This window comes from Sinocyclocheilus grahami, unplaced genomic scaffold, assembly GCF_001515645.1.
Source record: "Sinocyclocheilus grahami isolate Dianchi unplaced genomic scaffold, SAMN03320097.WGS_v1.1 scaffold156.1, whole genome shotgun sequence".
In the NCBI taxonomy this organism is placed as follows: domain Eukaryota; kingdom Metazoa; phylum Chordata; class Actinopteri; order Cypriniformes; family Cyprinidae; genus Sinocyclocheilus; species Sinocyclocheilus grahami.
In genome coordinates this window covers 478,721-497,009 of record NW_015505335.1, presented here as the reverse complement: position 1 = coordinate 497,009, position 18,289 = coordinate 478,721, and the positions used below count along the sequence as shown (strand labels likewise).

Genomic DNA, 18,289 nt, shown 5'->3' with positions numbered 1-18,289 from the left:
AAAATAAACAGCAATTTCACAATGATTATAAAGTCTGTGTGCTACACTACATTCTTTATTATTAAACGAAGTAATTAGAACAATGTCAGTCTACATTAATCGACACATTCTTAGGAAATAGTGGGTTCACAGTGAATTATCACTTCAGTAAGACAGTAATATCGTGCTTTACCTAGAAACCTAAAGCTGCACTATGTATACATCACATACTAGCACAAAGAGCACTCAATTGAAAATGTACACCTAATGTATCAATCGTACTTACAGGTTGTGCTTCGGAGAGCTTGTTAATCCAAATAAAGAAGATTAGAAGCCGACGAAGATAAAAGCCAAGATTACAGTCCTTGGTTAAATTACATGCACACTACAAAAGGTTCGAATTGTATTTCTGTGGTATCCTTGAACACAGCGTCTTCTCAACATGATGTAAACACACTAACTAGCGGAAGTGTTTGTGGGCAGATCAGACTCTGTTCGTATTTTGCGGGCAGGCGGGGATTATGCAAATGTGTTACACAGTGACGTATACCGGTAACAGGCAAAAGATTCGAAAATATGACGACTCGTTAAGGCAATTCAGAATCGACTCTCTTTTGAGAGACAATATTTTTATTTATCATGCACTTTTTTCATGAACAACTTTGCAGATCGTTTTCATTTAAGGATAGCTACGTTATAAACTGCAAAATTGATATTTTTCAAAAACCCATGTGACCTGCTCTTTAAAGTGCATCGTTTAAACACAGCACTTTCAGTGGGACTAAAACAGTCATTGTCAGCAGTGTCTCGGTGGTATGTGGGCACGTTTGGAGATTCAGGGCAATAGTGTGCACTACTGATTGAGAGAAGAGAGTGAGTCCAGAGAAAATTGGCTGTGGTCACAACTAGGTCTGTAAACAGAGACTGAAGGATTGTCAATCTCTAGTAGGCTTGGGAAATGAATGGTCTGGCCTCATGTGACCGGAAACTTTTCTGCAAGCCTCATTTAGTGTGCTGTAATGAGTGTGATTTGGTGGGTTGATATTCTTTTTGGTCAGATATTGTTCATATTTGATTCAATCCGTTGTCAAATTCCATCATTTTAGATCAAATGTGTTGCATTTGGTAGCGCCGTAAAGAAATAGAGAATGTTTTTATCCCAACCTGCCCATTATCCATATATTGAAAGGTCTCTTGAATCAAAAGCAACTTAGCTGTTCCGTATTTATGGTGATTTGTGGGCCGGATACAGTAGCGAATGTCAGTGAACCATCATTTGAAAAATGGCTTTAATCCTCAATCATGCACAATGACAGATGCGGCTTTAGATCAATCGGGGTGTGCGAGATACGTACTGTATATATCTTTGCTGATGTGCTTAGGTACAGTCCATTATATTTAGATTCTGGACCATTGGAATGAGGAAATGGAAAAGAAGATTGCTTATGGGCGCTCGCGCTGAATTTCAAAGAGATTCAAAGGAATTATAATGTTACACTGTGCAACTATGAGTAGATCCTCTTTGAAAAAGATGGTCAATTGTGAAAGTGTGTTTGTGCAAAAACACCAAATTTGAAAAGGATAAATCAACCATTACTATTTCTATGGCCCATACTTTGTGTTAGGGATTAGAACAAATGTGACTGAAAGTCATTGTGCATCATTTGCACTTGAATGATACATCAAATACGGATTTTGAGAAAAGTTGTGCTATTAATTTTCAAAGAAGTGAGCCTTAACTGAACTTAAACATGTGAAATTGCATTACAGCTTGAACCAGCTCATGACCAACTAAGGACCAGCTCAAACCAGATGCCATGTTTCAAAACATACCTAACCAGCATATGCTGGGTTTTTTCAACAGGGCTGTTACATTCACCCCGGTAAACTTCACTCCCTACCAGTTCACTGCACCACTGTAACTGGTCCTACTAGCTGCACAGTTCATACTAGCTGGCATCTGTTACATAAGCTTAATTGATTTACCACTACTACTGCAATGGTCCTGCTAGCTGTACAGCTCATACTAGCTGGCCTCTGTTACACTCACCCCAGTAAACCTCACTCCGAACTGGGTCACGGCACCACTGCAATGGTCCTGCTAGCTGTACAGCTCATACTAGCTGGCCTCTGTTACACTCACCCCAGTAAACCTCACTCCCAACTGGGCCACGGCACCACTGCAATGGTCCTACTAGCTGGCCTCTGTTACACTCACCCCAGTAAACCTCACTCCTAACTGGGTCACGGCACCACTTCAATGGTCCTACTAGCTGGCCTCTGTTACACTCACCCCAGTAAACCTCACTTCCAACTGGGTCACGGCACTACTGCAATGGTCCTACTAGCTGTACAGCTCATACTAGTTGGCTTCTGTGTAAAATGGTAAGTGCCACTCACATTGTCTTCAGAACAGTGTTAATTTTGACAGGCATTTTTGATTTAGTCTTAGTCCTTATCTTGAGACGAAAATGCTTAATAGTCTTAGTCACATTTTAGTCATTTGAGTCTTTCATAGTTCTAGTCGACGAAAAGTCATTGCATTTTTGTCAACTTTTAGTCATTACTTTTAGTCAAACTGCAGTTCCCAACATTTATTTTGGTAATAATTTTATATGTAGTCTTCAAACAAAAATAGTCATTAATGCTTCTCTCTTTAGACTAAATCAATTAAGCTTATGTGAAATTTGAATCAAGGATTGAATTTGGAAAAACTTAAATAAATGATGTCAATTTTAATTTTTGGGTGAACTATGCCTTTAACAGTAGTTAAAAGGGAGCAACTTATAAAAATTATAGTTGTTCATATATAAAATATATATAACATATATCATTTATCATTTATATATATTTTTAAAAGAAGCAGAATAAGACAAGACAAATACAAAAGAGATACAAATTAAACTCATTTTTCAGATACAGTAGGTTTACTTAACATTTATTTAACATATTTTGTTGGTTAACATTAATGACACAGATAGGTACTTAATTACGAATGCTGTCCCTTTAAGACGGAAGGCTTGCATGTAATACTGACACACGTTCAGTTTTCACCCACCTGTTTACATTCACTTAATCCATAACCGACTGTATTTACGTGAGATACTCTACATGATAGACATTTGGACTGCTGTGTGTGTATTTGAGCACTGTAAACTGATCGCGCGCTGTATATGAGAACTGAAGAAGTGGAGCGTGCGCGAGAGAGAGCACTTCTATCATAAATTTCGTCATAGTTTTTATCATCAGATATTAGTTTTAGCTTGTCAACGTCTCGTCTTGGTCACAGAAGAAATGTCGTTAACGAATATTTTTCGTCGTCATCTTCGTTGACGAAATTAACACTGCTTCAGAATAGTAAAAACCTATTAGATATTTACTAACATGGATAGACTTTACAGCAGTCATCATGCCTGCAACAACAGTAATTATATTGTTTCTTATTGTTTCTTGCAAATTATCAGCTTTCGGACCAAGAGAGGATGGGTTGATCAAGTTTACTCTCCTCCTCTGCTCTAAACCCTTAACAAGACTTTAGTTCCCAGCATGCCAACAACCCAGTGGGCGGCCTATAGCTCACAGATGGAGTGACATTCTGGTTCTTTGGAGTGATACAGCTGATCGCTACAGAAGCAACCTGCAATTTTTACACACTGTACCATGGTGAAGAAGAGAGCGGACTAGATAGCCCTCATTCATTGTCATTTGGCCTCATCACCAAACGTTTGTGTGAGGCAACTCCTACATGAGGGCTATGTCTAAGAAAAGCCTGTGAAGAGAGTGTCAGTAGAGACTGGATATGCAGAGAGGTGTGTAAGTGTGTGTGATTCACATACAGAACACACTGTGAGTCTGCGGGGAGGTGTGATTCTGGGCTAAATCCTAAATCCACCCCACCTAGATTACCAGATACTTTTCTTTTCTGCATGTTTCCAAGTGAAGACACAGGAAGTCTGCGTTATACAAACACCCACCACTCCTCTGAATTATATATCAGTGGCTTATCCATAATAATGCCCACCGGCGCGGGCGCCTGTGTGCAGACTGTGTGATAGAGTGGCTAAGCCTGATGGATTGCTATGATTTCACTGGCAGAATAAAATTATTTTATATATTATTTTTTATATAATTTTGTTTCTACTTTTTTCTTTTTGAGGTTTTTTTCTTTTTTTTAAGGTTAGGGAAAATACATTTTAAGCTACATTTTTTTTATATTATTAATGCAACGCATAATTTAATAGACTCATAGAAGGACATATAATTTTAATGTGGTTTTTATATGGCAATGATGAGAGAATTAAGTTTTCTATATATTGTGTCATTATGAGAGCATTAAGATAGATTTATTAAAACTTCAATGATTTAAACTCAGTAATAGCAAACTGAAAAACACTGTTACATTTGGTTAGTTTATTTTTCTGTTTTTCAATAAATTTCTCAATTTTCATATGAAATGTATTAGTAAAAAGGTATGTATTATATTATATATTTAAATATATTTTATATATTCTGATACTGTGTATTGTGATATTGGTAGGCAAAAATGAAAATTATTATTAAATAAGATATCTTGTATTTATTTATTGAAAAAAATGTGGGAAAACATAAATAACATTTTTTATTTGTTTATTTATGTTTGTTTGTTTTTGTGTAACCTTTTTAATTAATTTCATTATTATTAATTACTGTGTGTAATATTTTACAGAGAGAGCCCATTTTTTTGAGCCACTTTGTGTCACCCAGCCTCAGTGTTATTAGCATTAACTTAGACTAAAACTAAAACTATAAAAAATAGTTTTCAGCAATTGAAATAAAGTGGGAACAAAATTAAATATAAGTAATGATTCTTTTAAAAAAAGAAATGTCTTGCTGAAATAAAATAAATTAAAACTATAGGAATAAAAAAAACCTACTGTAATAAAAATGACAAAAACACAAAAGAAAAAATGTACTAATACTGTAACTTAAATAAATAATAATATGCCAAAATAAAAATAATAGCTACAGAATTCAAATGATAAATTAATAATATTATAATAGTATATAAATAATACTAAAGTACAATTGCCCAGCCCTAAGCATCCCAATGTGGTGCTTAACCTCTCCTCTAGGGCCATTGTTACTGTAATAAGTGTACTTTGTACTTTGGTTTAGATAAAAGCATCCATGAAACTGGTGTGGTTGACCAGATGTCCAGTCCTGTGCCTCAAGAGCTTGTGTATCCATTTTAGCCCAGGGCCATTAGGAGAGAAGTGATGATGAGTCGCCACCACTGAAAAATCGATAAGCGCCATATGTCTCCCTTATCGTGCACTATTAATGCGATCACAGCATATGATTCATCATGCTAGAGCAGGATAAATTAGAGTGTATATGCCCAAATGTCTATTGCTCCACTGTAACATAATGTAAAGACTCTGCGTATGGGAAAACAGCACCTGCAGAAGGTATTCCTTTGCACTTCATAATGAGAGACCTAGCTGCCATTTATTTTGAAATGTAACCTCACAGATCCTGAATAATTCAGGGCTCTATCTTGTGGTACGACATACTGTATGTATCTTTCCCAGATGTGTTTGAAAATGTAGATGAATTGGAGCTGAAGTCCGACTCTATGCATCTGAGACGGTCTATAACAAATGCCATTTACGGTATACATATTGATATCTCTTTTTTTTTTTTTTTTTTTTTGAGCTGTGGCAGTATTAACTGCTTTTTCAGTGGGTATCTCAAATGTTTCTGGCGCATGATTCCTGACATTCATTAGAGATGTTCAGCTCAAATTGCAAAAGGTCAAATTGCAGAGTGGGCTCTTAATTGGCCTGTGGCAATCAAAATGTTGTTATGTTCTAAATTACTGCATTAATGGACTAGTTCAATTTCTCATTAGATAAGAAGATTCAAAAGTGAGCAAAATGCAGAGAGGACAACATGAGGCGCTGCGACATTGTACAGTCGTCTGGTTATGTTTAAGTCTACAAAGGTCTGCGAGGATATACTAGTAAATTCCCTTTCCTTATACTTTTTGAAGGGGTATATTTAATGCTTCAGGTTTTACTGTATCAGCACATTCTACATTGTCAATTCCAGTTTGTCCCTAGTGTACTATTGAGGCCATCATGATTTATATTAGCATTCACCACTGTGGGATAAATGTGAGAAATCAGACTGTGATAATTTACTATATCTGTGTGGGGCAAAATCCTATTCAGGAATAAGATGAAAAAGTCCAACACACATTCAAGTCGCATAATAGTCAAGGACAATAAGGACACGTCCGGTATATTTATAAAAGTACAAAAAGTGAGATCTCGGAGATCATTTCTAAAGTAGCTGATTTTTCTGTTATATTTATGGTACAGGCATATTTCAGGCACATATTAAATGATTATTTAAAGCAATGCCAAAGTAATGGGTTCGATTCCCAGGAAATGCATGAACTGATAAAATTTGTACCTTGAACTCAAATGGCAAAGTTGCTTTGGATAAAAGTGTCTACAGTATGCAGAAATGTAAATATAAGACTACAAAATCTGTTATATGGAGTCACGGTGCTCATGTGGGAAATGTGGGTTTAAATTTGGCTTGCAACATTTCCTAACCTCGTTCTCATTACTTTTCCACATCTCTTCTGGTCATCTCTAAACTTTTAGCGGGATCGACAGCACTGAAACAGCTCTACTCCTGTCTAAAAGAAGATCAAACTTGAGATGTTGCCTAAATGCTTCATTCCCTTAAACACTTTTACACTTATAGACTGTAAATGTTGTGAATTTTTAAAAAGTAATTCCGTTTTTCTCTTTTTTTTCTGAACCACGCTTTTGACTCCAAACTCCAAGACACGTGAAACAAGTCATCGTCATCTAACATTTCCACACTTACTTAAATGTCATTTTTAAAGCTCAACACCTCACATAGAGCCAAATGGTCCTCTAATGGGCTCCTATCATTATAGCATTACCAGTCGATAAATGAAATGTTAAGTGCTGTGTGACATTTCATAAAGTCTCTATTTGTAGCTTAGCATTAAGGGTACTGTTAGGTAGAGATAAGGGATGGTTTCTACAATGACTGCATTAGGTTCATTAGGGTCTTACATTTTTGTTGTTGATGAATGTGAAGATGGGCAAAGGTTGATTGAGTTTGAAAGTGATTATTAACAAATGACCATTTAGGTTGATGTTCACAGAGTGGACGATCAATGGTTAAACACCTGTTGCCACCTTCAAACATCATGATCTCGAGGTCGACTTTCACTTTGTTTACCCACTATTTTTGTGGGAATGCTTTTAATGGTGTTCCTCCTCAGAAGGGTAAACAAGCAGCCAGTCCTATCTGATGAAACAATCTCCGCATGTTTGCATATTCTGTGAGCAGTTGCATTTCTGGATGAGCTGTGGATATTGTAGGTCCTGCACCTCAATTTTACATGCTCTCAGTGTAATACAGCGCACATGAGAGCATTGTGTTCTTCGACTGACCCAAAAATGTATTGTCTTGTGTTTTGATATAGCAACAAGCTTGGCGAACAAAGGCTAACTTTTTGTGATGTAGCATAAGAACCTATCTTAGAGATTTGTCAGAGAGAATTAGGTTCTAGTTTAGTTCTTTTATTCCCCATTGTTAGCTGACCTGGTATAACTCGGTGTAAAAAAGTCTCTAATAATTCCACAAGTGTTCAAATGTCATCACATCAGTTTATCCATTGCACCTGGTTTATAAGATCTGTTACCTCCGGTCAATGGCCACCTGCAGTAGAGCACTTTCTTGGCCCCTGAGAGCTGCTGGGAAGTAGCTTCCTATCTGCAATGGAACTACAGGCTCACGTCCCTATAATAATCATAGCCTGTCTAGATAGTGACCCATCACAGCTGGCTGTTGGAGCAGTCTAATTGCAGAGAGTGGGACTTCTGGCTTCTCTAAATGCCAAGATTGACGTTGCCAGCTGCGGGACAGTCACATCCGCTGTCGCTCATGCTGCCCATTTTCCGTCTTCTCGTCAGATTGAGTGATCTGATTATGTCAGAGTAGAAGCTTGGCTCCAAAGTTGGATGTTGAATGTGGTTTCAGAGCCTGGGAGTCTCTCAAAGTGCACTGCCAAATGATTGTTCACAAGTAAGGTGTGAAGACATTTTGTCGGCGGCTCTCTTCCTTCCAAGAGCTACAACACCAACACACAATATTGTCCAACCGTACCCGCATCCACATGCACTTAAAACCTTGAAAATACCATTCACAATCTGCTCCATTGTTCCCCACTGCTGTCTTCTTAAATTCGGCTATAATTCGTCTTGCCAAGTTTTAAGGCTGGCCCACACTAAATCTTATCAGATTTTCAAAATGTGAGAATTTGAGACACACATAACATCAAAAACCATCGAGCCGCTGTCGCTCATGCCGCCCATTTTCCGTCTTCTCGTCAGATTGAGTGATCTGATTATGTCAGAGTAGAAGCTTGGCTCCAAAGTTGGATGTTGAATGTGGTTTCAGAGCCTCGTGTGGAAAAGTGCTGGGAGTCTCTCAAAGTGCACTGCCAAATGATTGTTCACAAGTAAGGTGTGAAGACATTTTGTCGGCGGCTCTCTTCCTTCCAAGAGCTACAACACCAACACACAATATTGTCCAACCGTACCCGCATCCACATGCACTTAAAACCTTGAAAATACCATTCACAATCTGCTCCATTGTTCCCCACTGCTGTCTTCTTAAATTCGGCTATAATTCGTCTTGCCAAGTTTTAAGGCTGGCCCACACTAAATCTTATCAGATTTTCAAAATGTGAGAATTTGAGACACACATAACATCAAAAACCATCGATTTGGAAAGTTTTGTTCCTATAGTGTGTGGAGTGCCGCGATGTGACCAAGACAGCACAGCACACACAAACCGATTCCATTTACAAACAACCAGAGTCCAGACGGTGAACACGGGAAATCTCGCGAAAATCTCTCACAGTCTAATGTGACTTTAGCATAAACAACTGGTGGATGGCAGTCAAGCAGAAATGGCGATAATTGTATTTAGATGTCTTTTTTACCAAAAATTCACAGAAAAATAAAAAGGTGTGGATGATGGCGTGGACGTGGACTTTACATATTACAGTACGAGCTGGAGATGAGTAATGTTAGTAATGTTTCCGTCTTCTGTCAGCTCGCTTTCTGATTGGAAATGGCTTCGTTCCATGTGACAATCTACAGAGTGCATGTTTGTTTGTCCTCGGGGGTCCCCCCACACAACAGGATTTTCGATCATAAATATTCAACATGTTGGATATTCACAATTTGAGATCGGTGTGGCCCCGGTGTTCTTCCAAGCTGATTCAATCACTCTTAACACACCCTACACCACAGGAAAATCTGATAAGATAATCTGTAGAACCATCAAGATAATCATGACTTTACTTAGGATTGTTGGAAGGGGAGAATATGGCCCAAATTTAGCCCCATTATCTTGTAGTGTGTGCCTGCTTTATTTGTAAGCCATAAAGTCTTAGATAAAATCAATGCCACTATTAGAGAAAAGCACCACCTAAACATGCTAAACAGGGGTCCACACCATCAGGCAGTCGTCAGATTGCTCCAGCTCAAGGGAATGCCAGGATGTCTGTCGGGTCATCTACAAGTCAGCCTTGCAGAGTTCCCTTCTTTCCTAAAAAAAGACAGAGAAGGACGTAAAATCGAACCGAGGGATTTATGCTGCTCTCTAAGTGGAATAAACTGCATTGAAGAAGTCAGAAGGATGTTGGAAACCAACCATTTCATCATGTTGACTTCTTTAAGCTCTTGGAAAAAGAGCTTTGTCAGACGTTGGCATTTCACGGAGGTTGTGACAGATTGGAGCTAACTCTGGGCATCTGGCAGGCTTTCGATTCTTTTTTTGGAAATGTGGAATGCGGAGTTTTGCCAGCCCCTGTTGGCCTGCGTTGCATTGATAACAGCTGTCTGTAGGGTTATTCAAACTTTTGTATACTTGTTTCTCGCAATGGATTTGGGATAATGTTTCGAGCTTGACACCATTGTGTCAGAATAAGATGTAGCACAAAGTCTCAGTGTAAGTGAAATGAACCAGCGCATCACGAGACTGTTGTATCAAGCTCTTTTTGAGAGTAGTATTCACCTCTTGATTTGACCCCAGTGCAGAGACAGATTTGACAACTGAACGACTTCTCTTTCGTTCTTTTCAATGCCCACATCCCTATATGTTATCATTGTACGGCTAAAATGGAGACCGCCAAGCGTTTTAGAGTCTAGGCATTGTACCATCAACCCTCGGATGTGGTACAAACAGCGACTGTTCCTCGCCTTGGCAGCTTATCATCACCTTTGTGATGCTCGGCGTATGAGTGTGTATGTGTTTGTCTTTTCTGTAAACAACAAGGGAGCGCACTCTTTTCTTCCATTCCTCCCTCTGTGTCTGAGTAAGATAGAGGGATGGGCTGGTGGAAATGTGTCATCTGTTCCTAAGCTTTGATGGTCCTTGTCTCACTGGGTTTCGTTGGACTCTATCAGCAGGCCCATGTGTAGAGAGAGTCCAGACCTGATCACCTTTCCTCCCTTTATCCAATTCCACTATGTCTCCATGCCAAAACCCCCCTAGGCATTTGCCATCTCCACAAACCCTCTATTCATTCTCTGTTCATAACTCAGCACACAATTCAGAAGGAATATTTAAACAGTCTTGACACATCCTCTAGAAAGATGCTGTCTTATAGCGTCAGATCTTTTTGTTTGGAGACACATTGTCTTTTTTTAACATTAATGTACATTTAAAAGGCTTCGAAAGAGGGTTGGGGCAGTGGAGTGGGGTATGAGGTGTTATGAACGAATGAATGAAACGCATTTGACATCTCCACAAACCCTCTATTCATTCTCTGTTCATAACTCAGCACACAATTCAGAAGGAATATTTAAACAGTCTTGACACATCCTCTAGAAAGATGTTGTCTTATAGCGTCAGATCTTATTGTTTGGAGACACATTGTCTTTTTTTAACATTAATGTACATTTAAAAGGCTTCGAAAGAGGGTTGGGGCAGTGGAGTGGGGTATGAGGTGTTATGAACGAATGAATGAAACGCATTTGTCCGTGTTTCACTCCGTCTCGAATCGCACTCGCAGAAAGCGCTTGGGAAACAGTGTCTCTTCCACGGCTCGGTACGCTTTCAACACGTTTTTTAGTCTCGGGCAAAACTGTACGACATTCGCATTACATGATTTGACTGATTTTTACATAGAAAGAGTGACAGCACACTGCATTAAAAGAAATGATCATTCATGTTTTCATAAGCGCTGTCCAAATTCAAAAACAAAACTAAAATTAAATCATCTTTGAGAGCAAGGGGGCCCCCTGGTGTTTCGGGGGCCCTACGCAGCTTGCGTATTTTGTGTATAGGGAGGATCGGCTCTGGTAACAATGTTCCCAAAAGGACAGTGAACACGTCTATGAGGAATTGCCCAGTTTACAGAGACCAAAAGCGAATGTCAAATGTCAAATGTTGAAAGAAAACCATGTTGGGACACCCTATACAATCTATAGAATGATGTATTTTGTTAAAGTGTCTAAAAAAAACGACCTTTCTCCTGTATTTTGACATATTTCCAAGTATGCAATTGGCTTAACTGACTTAAAAATTATATATACTGTATATATACAGTATATATGAAATGCATTAACAAAATAAACAGTGTCAACTTTGATACATGCCAACTTTAAAGCAAAACATCTGTGAGATGTTAAATGAAAAGCCACTCTCTCTTGCTTTTTTCAATGACACAATACAAGTGAATTGTGCTTTTTTAGACGGTGTGGGGTGAGGAGGATAAAGTGACCTTTCTGTTCATCAATCTCTCAGCTGGTGCAAACTCTTCTTGGAAATTGCAAACATAATGGATGAATGGCTGCTTGTGGCAGACAGGTAGAAAATGTTAAAACTCCAGTTAGAGACAACAAATGGCTTCAGTGTGACGGTGACAGTCAGTCGCAGTGGTTATTCAGAACAGTGGAAGATTCAAAAACATGTTTTTCACTACTGTGGGACTAAACTATGAATAATACATAATGTCATGAATTAGTAAGCGAACATAAGTACTAAGCTTTACCTCCAAGATATTTGTTTACAAAAAGACACTGTGGTTCACTAACAATAATGGACCATGACATTAATAATTTGTAAAATTTTGTGCTTTTCTCAAGAATGTGTGTGTTTGATAGAGGCCAGTGGACAAATCTGGTCAGGGTTCTGAGGTTATTTTCAAAAGACACCCTAGAAGATCAAAGACCTCAGAGTATCAGGACATAGATTTACCTTTTAATCCAAAGGATGCTGTCTTTTACTACATAGTGTCCACATCATATTGGGGCACACAGTGTGGGCGCCCCTGCTGGCCTCACTATGTCCTCCAGCAGCAGCCTTATCTTCACAAGGTCTCCCATCCAGATATTGACCAAACTCCAGCCTGCTTAGCTTCAGTGGGGAAGCCAGCAAGAGTTGCAGGGTGATATTGTTTGAAGTACAAACAAATGCCATTTGACACCATGGTGAATAAACAATGGTGATAGTGTGACAGACATGTAATGAATTGCATTACATTAAAAAAATTATATGAATGGTTCCACCAACATAGTGCTTTAAAACAATGCTGTTTAAGAACTTCAGCACATGAACTTTAGTATATGCAAAAGCATGCACACTTTTTTATATTATTTGATATTTAATGCCTGCTTATTGACTTTGAAAAATAAACCCACACTGGCATCCTGTATTTATTGTATAATGCTTGTTTGAGCAAGAGGGTGTCTTTCTTTGTCTTTTAGTTTATTTGGCCATATCTTCCCAGGAGCAGGATTTATATTTTATCTAAAGGCATACAGTAGAATCCTTTTGTCCATTTTTATGAGTTGCTCATTGCCTCAAGATTGTTATTTCTTTCATTACTTTTTCATTTGAGATATTATTTGTGTATGCCTAACCCTGTATGTATTTAAACAGATAAAAATAAAATTCCTTTACTTTTTTGCTTTACTTGTGTCCGGAATTAGACATGCTGTGATATTAACATCTGATACCATCACTTTACCATTGTACCACAAAAACACATTTTCAGGCAACGTGACTGTTGGCTGTTTCTCCAAAAGTCCTTTTTAGCTTACTGATTAGTTATTGATCACTAATCATATGTTTTATGTCTTAGCATTAAGGGACAACCGGATTGAGCTGGTTCGAGCCTCTTGGAAGGAGTTGACCATCAGCATCAGTGACATTACTCTGTCAGATGAAGGACAGTATACATGCTCACTCTTCACCATGCCTGTCAAGACATCCAAGGCCTTCCTGATTGTGTTAGGTAAGACCTCTCATAGATCAGTCTCCCTCTCATCCTCATCAATCTGTGCCTTTAAGGTCAACATGCTCTTCACTGATCTGGGGTCAGTGAGTTCTCTCCCATCATATGATTTTGTTTTTGCACTTTGGTGGCACAGGGAGTGATGTCAATGAGAGAATTTCACACTGGCTGATGGAGCCATTAGATGTGTCACTGTGTGCTTTGGTTTATGATCAGCTTGTGCTAGACTCTGCAATGCTCACTCTGTACACTGTATGTTTATAAACCACTTTTCACAGTACCTGTTGTTTAATAGTTGTTTTTTAGTTGTATTTGTTTTGCTTTGCTTTGATCATCCAACAGTGATGGGACTACTTTTACCTTATTTTTAAATACAGCTTTTCACAATATATATTGTTTACAAGTACATTTACAAACATTTAACTTTTCAATTTGTTTACATTTGCTTAGCTTTGTTTTTGTAGTGGGACTGCTTCTGCCTTTTTTATCTTGTTTAATAGATAGCTTAACAAACAATGTTTTTTTTTCCGTGTGTGTGTGTGTGTGTGTGTGTGTTTACATCATCCAACAGTGGTGTGACAAATTTTACTTTATATTTATATACGGGTTTTTTATACAATACATATAGTTTACAAGTACCTTTACAAACAATTGTTGTTGTTGTTGTTTTGTGTTGTTTTGATCCTCCAACAGTGGTGGAACTACTTTTACCTTATTTTTATACACAACTTTACAGACAATAGTTTTTCTGTATTTGTTTAATTTTCTTTTTGTTTTAAAATCATTTTATGTTGTTGTTGTTTGTTTGTTTTTTAAATCATAATTTTTGTTTTAAATCATCCAACAGTGGTAGGACTACTTTGTGTTTATATAAAGTTTTTTTATACAATACATATTGTTAAGTACATTCACAGAAAATAGTTTTTGTTGTTTGTGTGTTTGTTTGTTTGTTTGTTATAGATTTAAAACCTGTGGGTGGATTTTGTTTTCTGTGTAAACAGTCCGTTATCAATTCTTTGAAAATGTTAGACTTTAGCATCTTTACATTGTAACTGGATGTATGACATTATACAGACAAGATTAATAAGCCATTTTTTTCACACTAGTCTATGTTACATGTTTTACATGTAAACATGTAAAAATGTTAAGGCTTGAAAACACTAGACGACTTTTAAAATATGAACAGTAGGCATCATACACTTACCGACTTTGTAAATAGTGACAAAGGAAAACTGGCTATCATACACTACACAACTGAGGATCACACACTACCAGACTTTCAAGTTATTCTGATCACAACAAACTCAAGCAGAAATGTGCACCTTGTTGCTAGGAGACGCATTACAAATGAAAACAATGTGTTCAAAAATCGACTGAAAATATCAAACATGTTTATCCTCTGAACATGATGTCCTCCGACTGGATGGAAACATACTCTGAAGCTAAAACATTGGTGTCTATGAGCATCATACACTACGCGATTTTCTATGAAATCTGTCAACTCAAATCTGCAGACTGGCTTTCGACTTTCAACTTCTCCAGACTGTAAATTGGTGGGAAATCAGGGCAAAAATTGTGTAGTGTATTCCAGGCTTTAAGTTAATGTTCTAATTTGTTCATTATAACACATTTTTTTTGGTTTGGTTTGATGTAGAAAAGACTTAGAAACCAAAACTCATTTGCATTCTCCATCTCAATCACTCAACAAATGCTTCCTTTTCCAGGAAAATCACAAAATACCATAGAGCAGAATTTGTCACTGTATTGATATATATATATATATATATATATATATATATATATATTGACAAACTTATATATAAACTGACAAACATGTTTTCTATTAAAAAAAATGTCAGTCAAGCAACATTTGAGCTTCAGGAAAGTAATATTCCTCTGAGCCACATCATGTGCAGGTGGGGGGCTGAGCCCATCTATGACTGAAATCGTAGAATCACGCGTGTTTCCATCAGTGCTGCCTGTAATCCTCCTCCTCTGTTTGTATATCAGGTGTTCCAGCGAAACCAGAAATCACAGGCCTCTCGAGACCTGCCCAGGAGGGGGAGGACGTCACACTGACATGCACCACATCTGGCAGCAAACCGGCTGCTGACATCCGATGGTTCAGAAACGACAAGGAGGTGCAAGGTAAACAAATCCCCCCGGATAGCCTAGAGCTGATTGTGTGCAATGAACAGTTGCACATTTTGTCAGTGTGCAAGTGGTACATGGTTCGTAATGTACAGCTTTACACCAGCATCTTCATGAATTGTGCAGCTCTTTACAAAGCATTTCACAGCAGTATAATTTAGTATTCTGTTATTCTGGGCTTTAAAAGTGAGGTCTCACAAGATCAGATCACAGAGCGAGGAATATATATATGTGTGTGTGTGTGTGTGTGTGTGTGTGTGTGTGTGTGTGTGTGTGTGTGTGTGTGTGTGTGTGTGTGTGTGTGTGTCACATAATTCTTAATATTTCTACAGTTCTCAAGAAATGTTTGTTGTGCTTATTAATATTTTTTGTGGAAACTGTGATACATTTTTTTCAGGATTCTTTGATGAATGATAAGTTTCAAACATTCATTTGATTTAGAAATCTTTTGAAACAATGAAAATGTTTTGCTGACACTTTTGATCAACTAAATGCTGAATAAATGTATTAATTGCTTTAAGAAAACATATTTTTCTAATTTTAATATTAAAATTTGTTACACAAATTATATATTTTTGCTTATAGTGTAAACACTGGCTTGACCAATGAGGTAAAACATGACTACATATTTGTTCGAACAGTGTACCTCATCAGACAGAAATTAATTTTTGAAGTGGAATTGCATCTCTCAGTCAATCCATTGTCCGATAGCACAACATAGCATAGCACATCAGTTCAACTTTAACCAATATGTTACCCCAGACATCAGTTGGTTGATCTGGTGCTGGTGATTGATGGCCTGAGACTCCGTCAGACAGGCCCGACTCAGAGATGGCATTCACGCAAGCCACACTTAAAGGCCAATGGCATGCGGGAACAGAGCATCACAGCCGGACTGCCTGTCACTCACTCCAATTCAAAGGAATCTCGCTCTGTGATCTGATCTTGTGAGACGGATTGGATGTGCTTCTGGAGACCAATACGCAAGCCCAAACAGAATATGTAACATGGTGAGATACTGCTTACTCTAGGATGGTCAGGGAGATACGAAGCCTTGTGGAACGGGTCACGTTGATGGATACCCTGGCTGTCGCCAACAGAAATTTCAGTGCGGGCTGTGCTTGCAACTCTTGAAACTTCAGCACAAATCCAGGATCTCCTGAGAGCTTATTAACCATGAGGGATTGCCAGTTTACTGTATCTAGATCTGTGCTAAATATACTACACTCATTTCCTCTGGGCCAATCTTTAACTTGCTTTTCATGCTGTTTTACCACATCTGGATGGGATTACACCAGCCATTCCTAAGGACTTTCTTAAACTGGGACATGAAGTTCACAGCAGGGGCTTAGTAACTACTGGTTAATTTGTACCTAAATGTGTGCTTAATTTGGTTGCACTGTTCGTTCTTAAATGGTTAGTTCACCCAAAAATGAAAATCCTGTCATTAATTACTCACCCTCATGTCGTTTCAAACCCGTAAGACCTTCGTTCATCTTCGGAACACAAATTAAGATATTTTTGATGGAATCTGAGAGCTGTCTGACCCTGCATAGACAGCAATGCAACTGAAATGTTCTCAAGTCCAGAGACGTAGCAAGGACATCGTTAAAATAATCCATGTGACATCAGTGTTTCATCCGCAATTATACGAAGCTATGAGAATACTTTTTGTGCGCAAAAGAAAAAAAAAACCTTTAAAAAAGACTTTATTCGAGGAGACGAATTGTTAAATAAAGTCGCTTTTTTTTTTAGACTTTGAGACTGAGACTTCTCTCAAAATATCTTTCTTTGACAAAATAAAAAAAATCAGAAAGGTTTTAAACGACACGAGGGTAATGACATGAGAGTAAATGAAGTTAGAATTTACATTTTTGGGTGAACTTTTTTGGGATCCCTTTATTTTTTAAATTTACGTTTAAAAAATGGTAATACATTTAATTAAAATATAGTTCCTATATAAACTGTGTGTGTGTGTGTGTGTGTGTGTGTATATATAATAATATGGAACTCTATCAATAAGGGATAAATAGTAATAATAATAAGTAATAATTATATTTATCCCTTATAAAATAATACTAAATAAATATGAGTGCAAACTATAAAAACTGATTTTTTTTTATTATTTTTTTTTACATTTTGCCTTTGTTTATAGGACAGTGACAAAAACCTTTATATTAATTTCGTTGAATATATATATTGTGGATGGGTGTTTTTGCTAATATGCAACAATCCAGAATACCCTAGCAACCATCTGCAATGCCACTCAGAACACCCTAGCAACAGCTTTGGAATGCATAAAAAGTAACCTTAGTAACACATAGCAGCTCCTTGGCAACACTGGCAACATCAAAATGTAATACAAATTAAAAAATCTACTTACAATATATATTTTTGTTCCTCTTCTCTGAGAAATGTAATAGATTTTGACTGCTAGAGTTTTACCTAAACACCAGAAGCGTTACAGAGGTCTGTTCTGGAGGAGGGTGAGAAATAACAGATTGGACTTTTCTGCGGGTCATCTGAGTGAATGAGATAAACAACATACACTCATTAGAGTGATTAAACAAAATTAACGTTATTTACACAACTATATTATTGTTATCACTGTTATATAGACAGTATGAGAAGGACTCAGATTGTTCTGATTTTTTAACTCACCCAAAAAATTACATTTATACTCATAATTTAAAACCAATAATTTTATCATAATTAACTCACCCTCAAATCGTTACAATAAATTTTTTTCAAAATAACCTGTTTCACAGGTTTGAAATGACATGAGGGTGAGTAAATGATGACAAAATAGACTTTTTT

General features: G+C 37.5%; 1 protein-coding gene across 2 annotated transcripts in view; it reads left to right on the top strand.

Moving 5' to 3' along the window:
* LOC107592658 (cell adhesion molecule 2-like) overlaps positions 1 to 18,289 on the top strand; it is a 308,856-nt gene that overhangs the window by 264,286 nt on the left and 26,281 nt on the right. For both annotated transcript variants that reach the window (XM_016282197.1, XM_016282196.1), the window contains exons 4-5: positions 13,169 to 13,321; positions 15,332 to 15,469. In XM_016282197.1, coding sequence (XP_016137683.1) covers positions 13,169 to 13,321; positions 15,332 to 15,469 — 291 coding nt within the window. The remainder of the gene's footprint in view (positions 1 to 13,168; positions 13,322 to 15,331; positions 15,470 to 18,289) is intronic.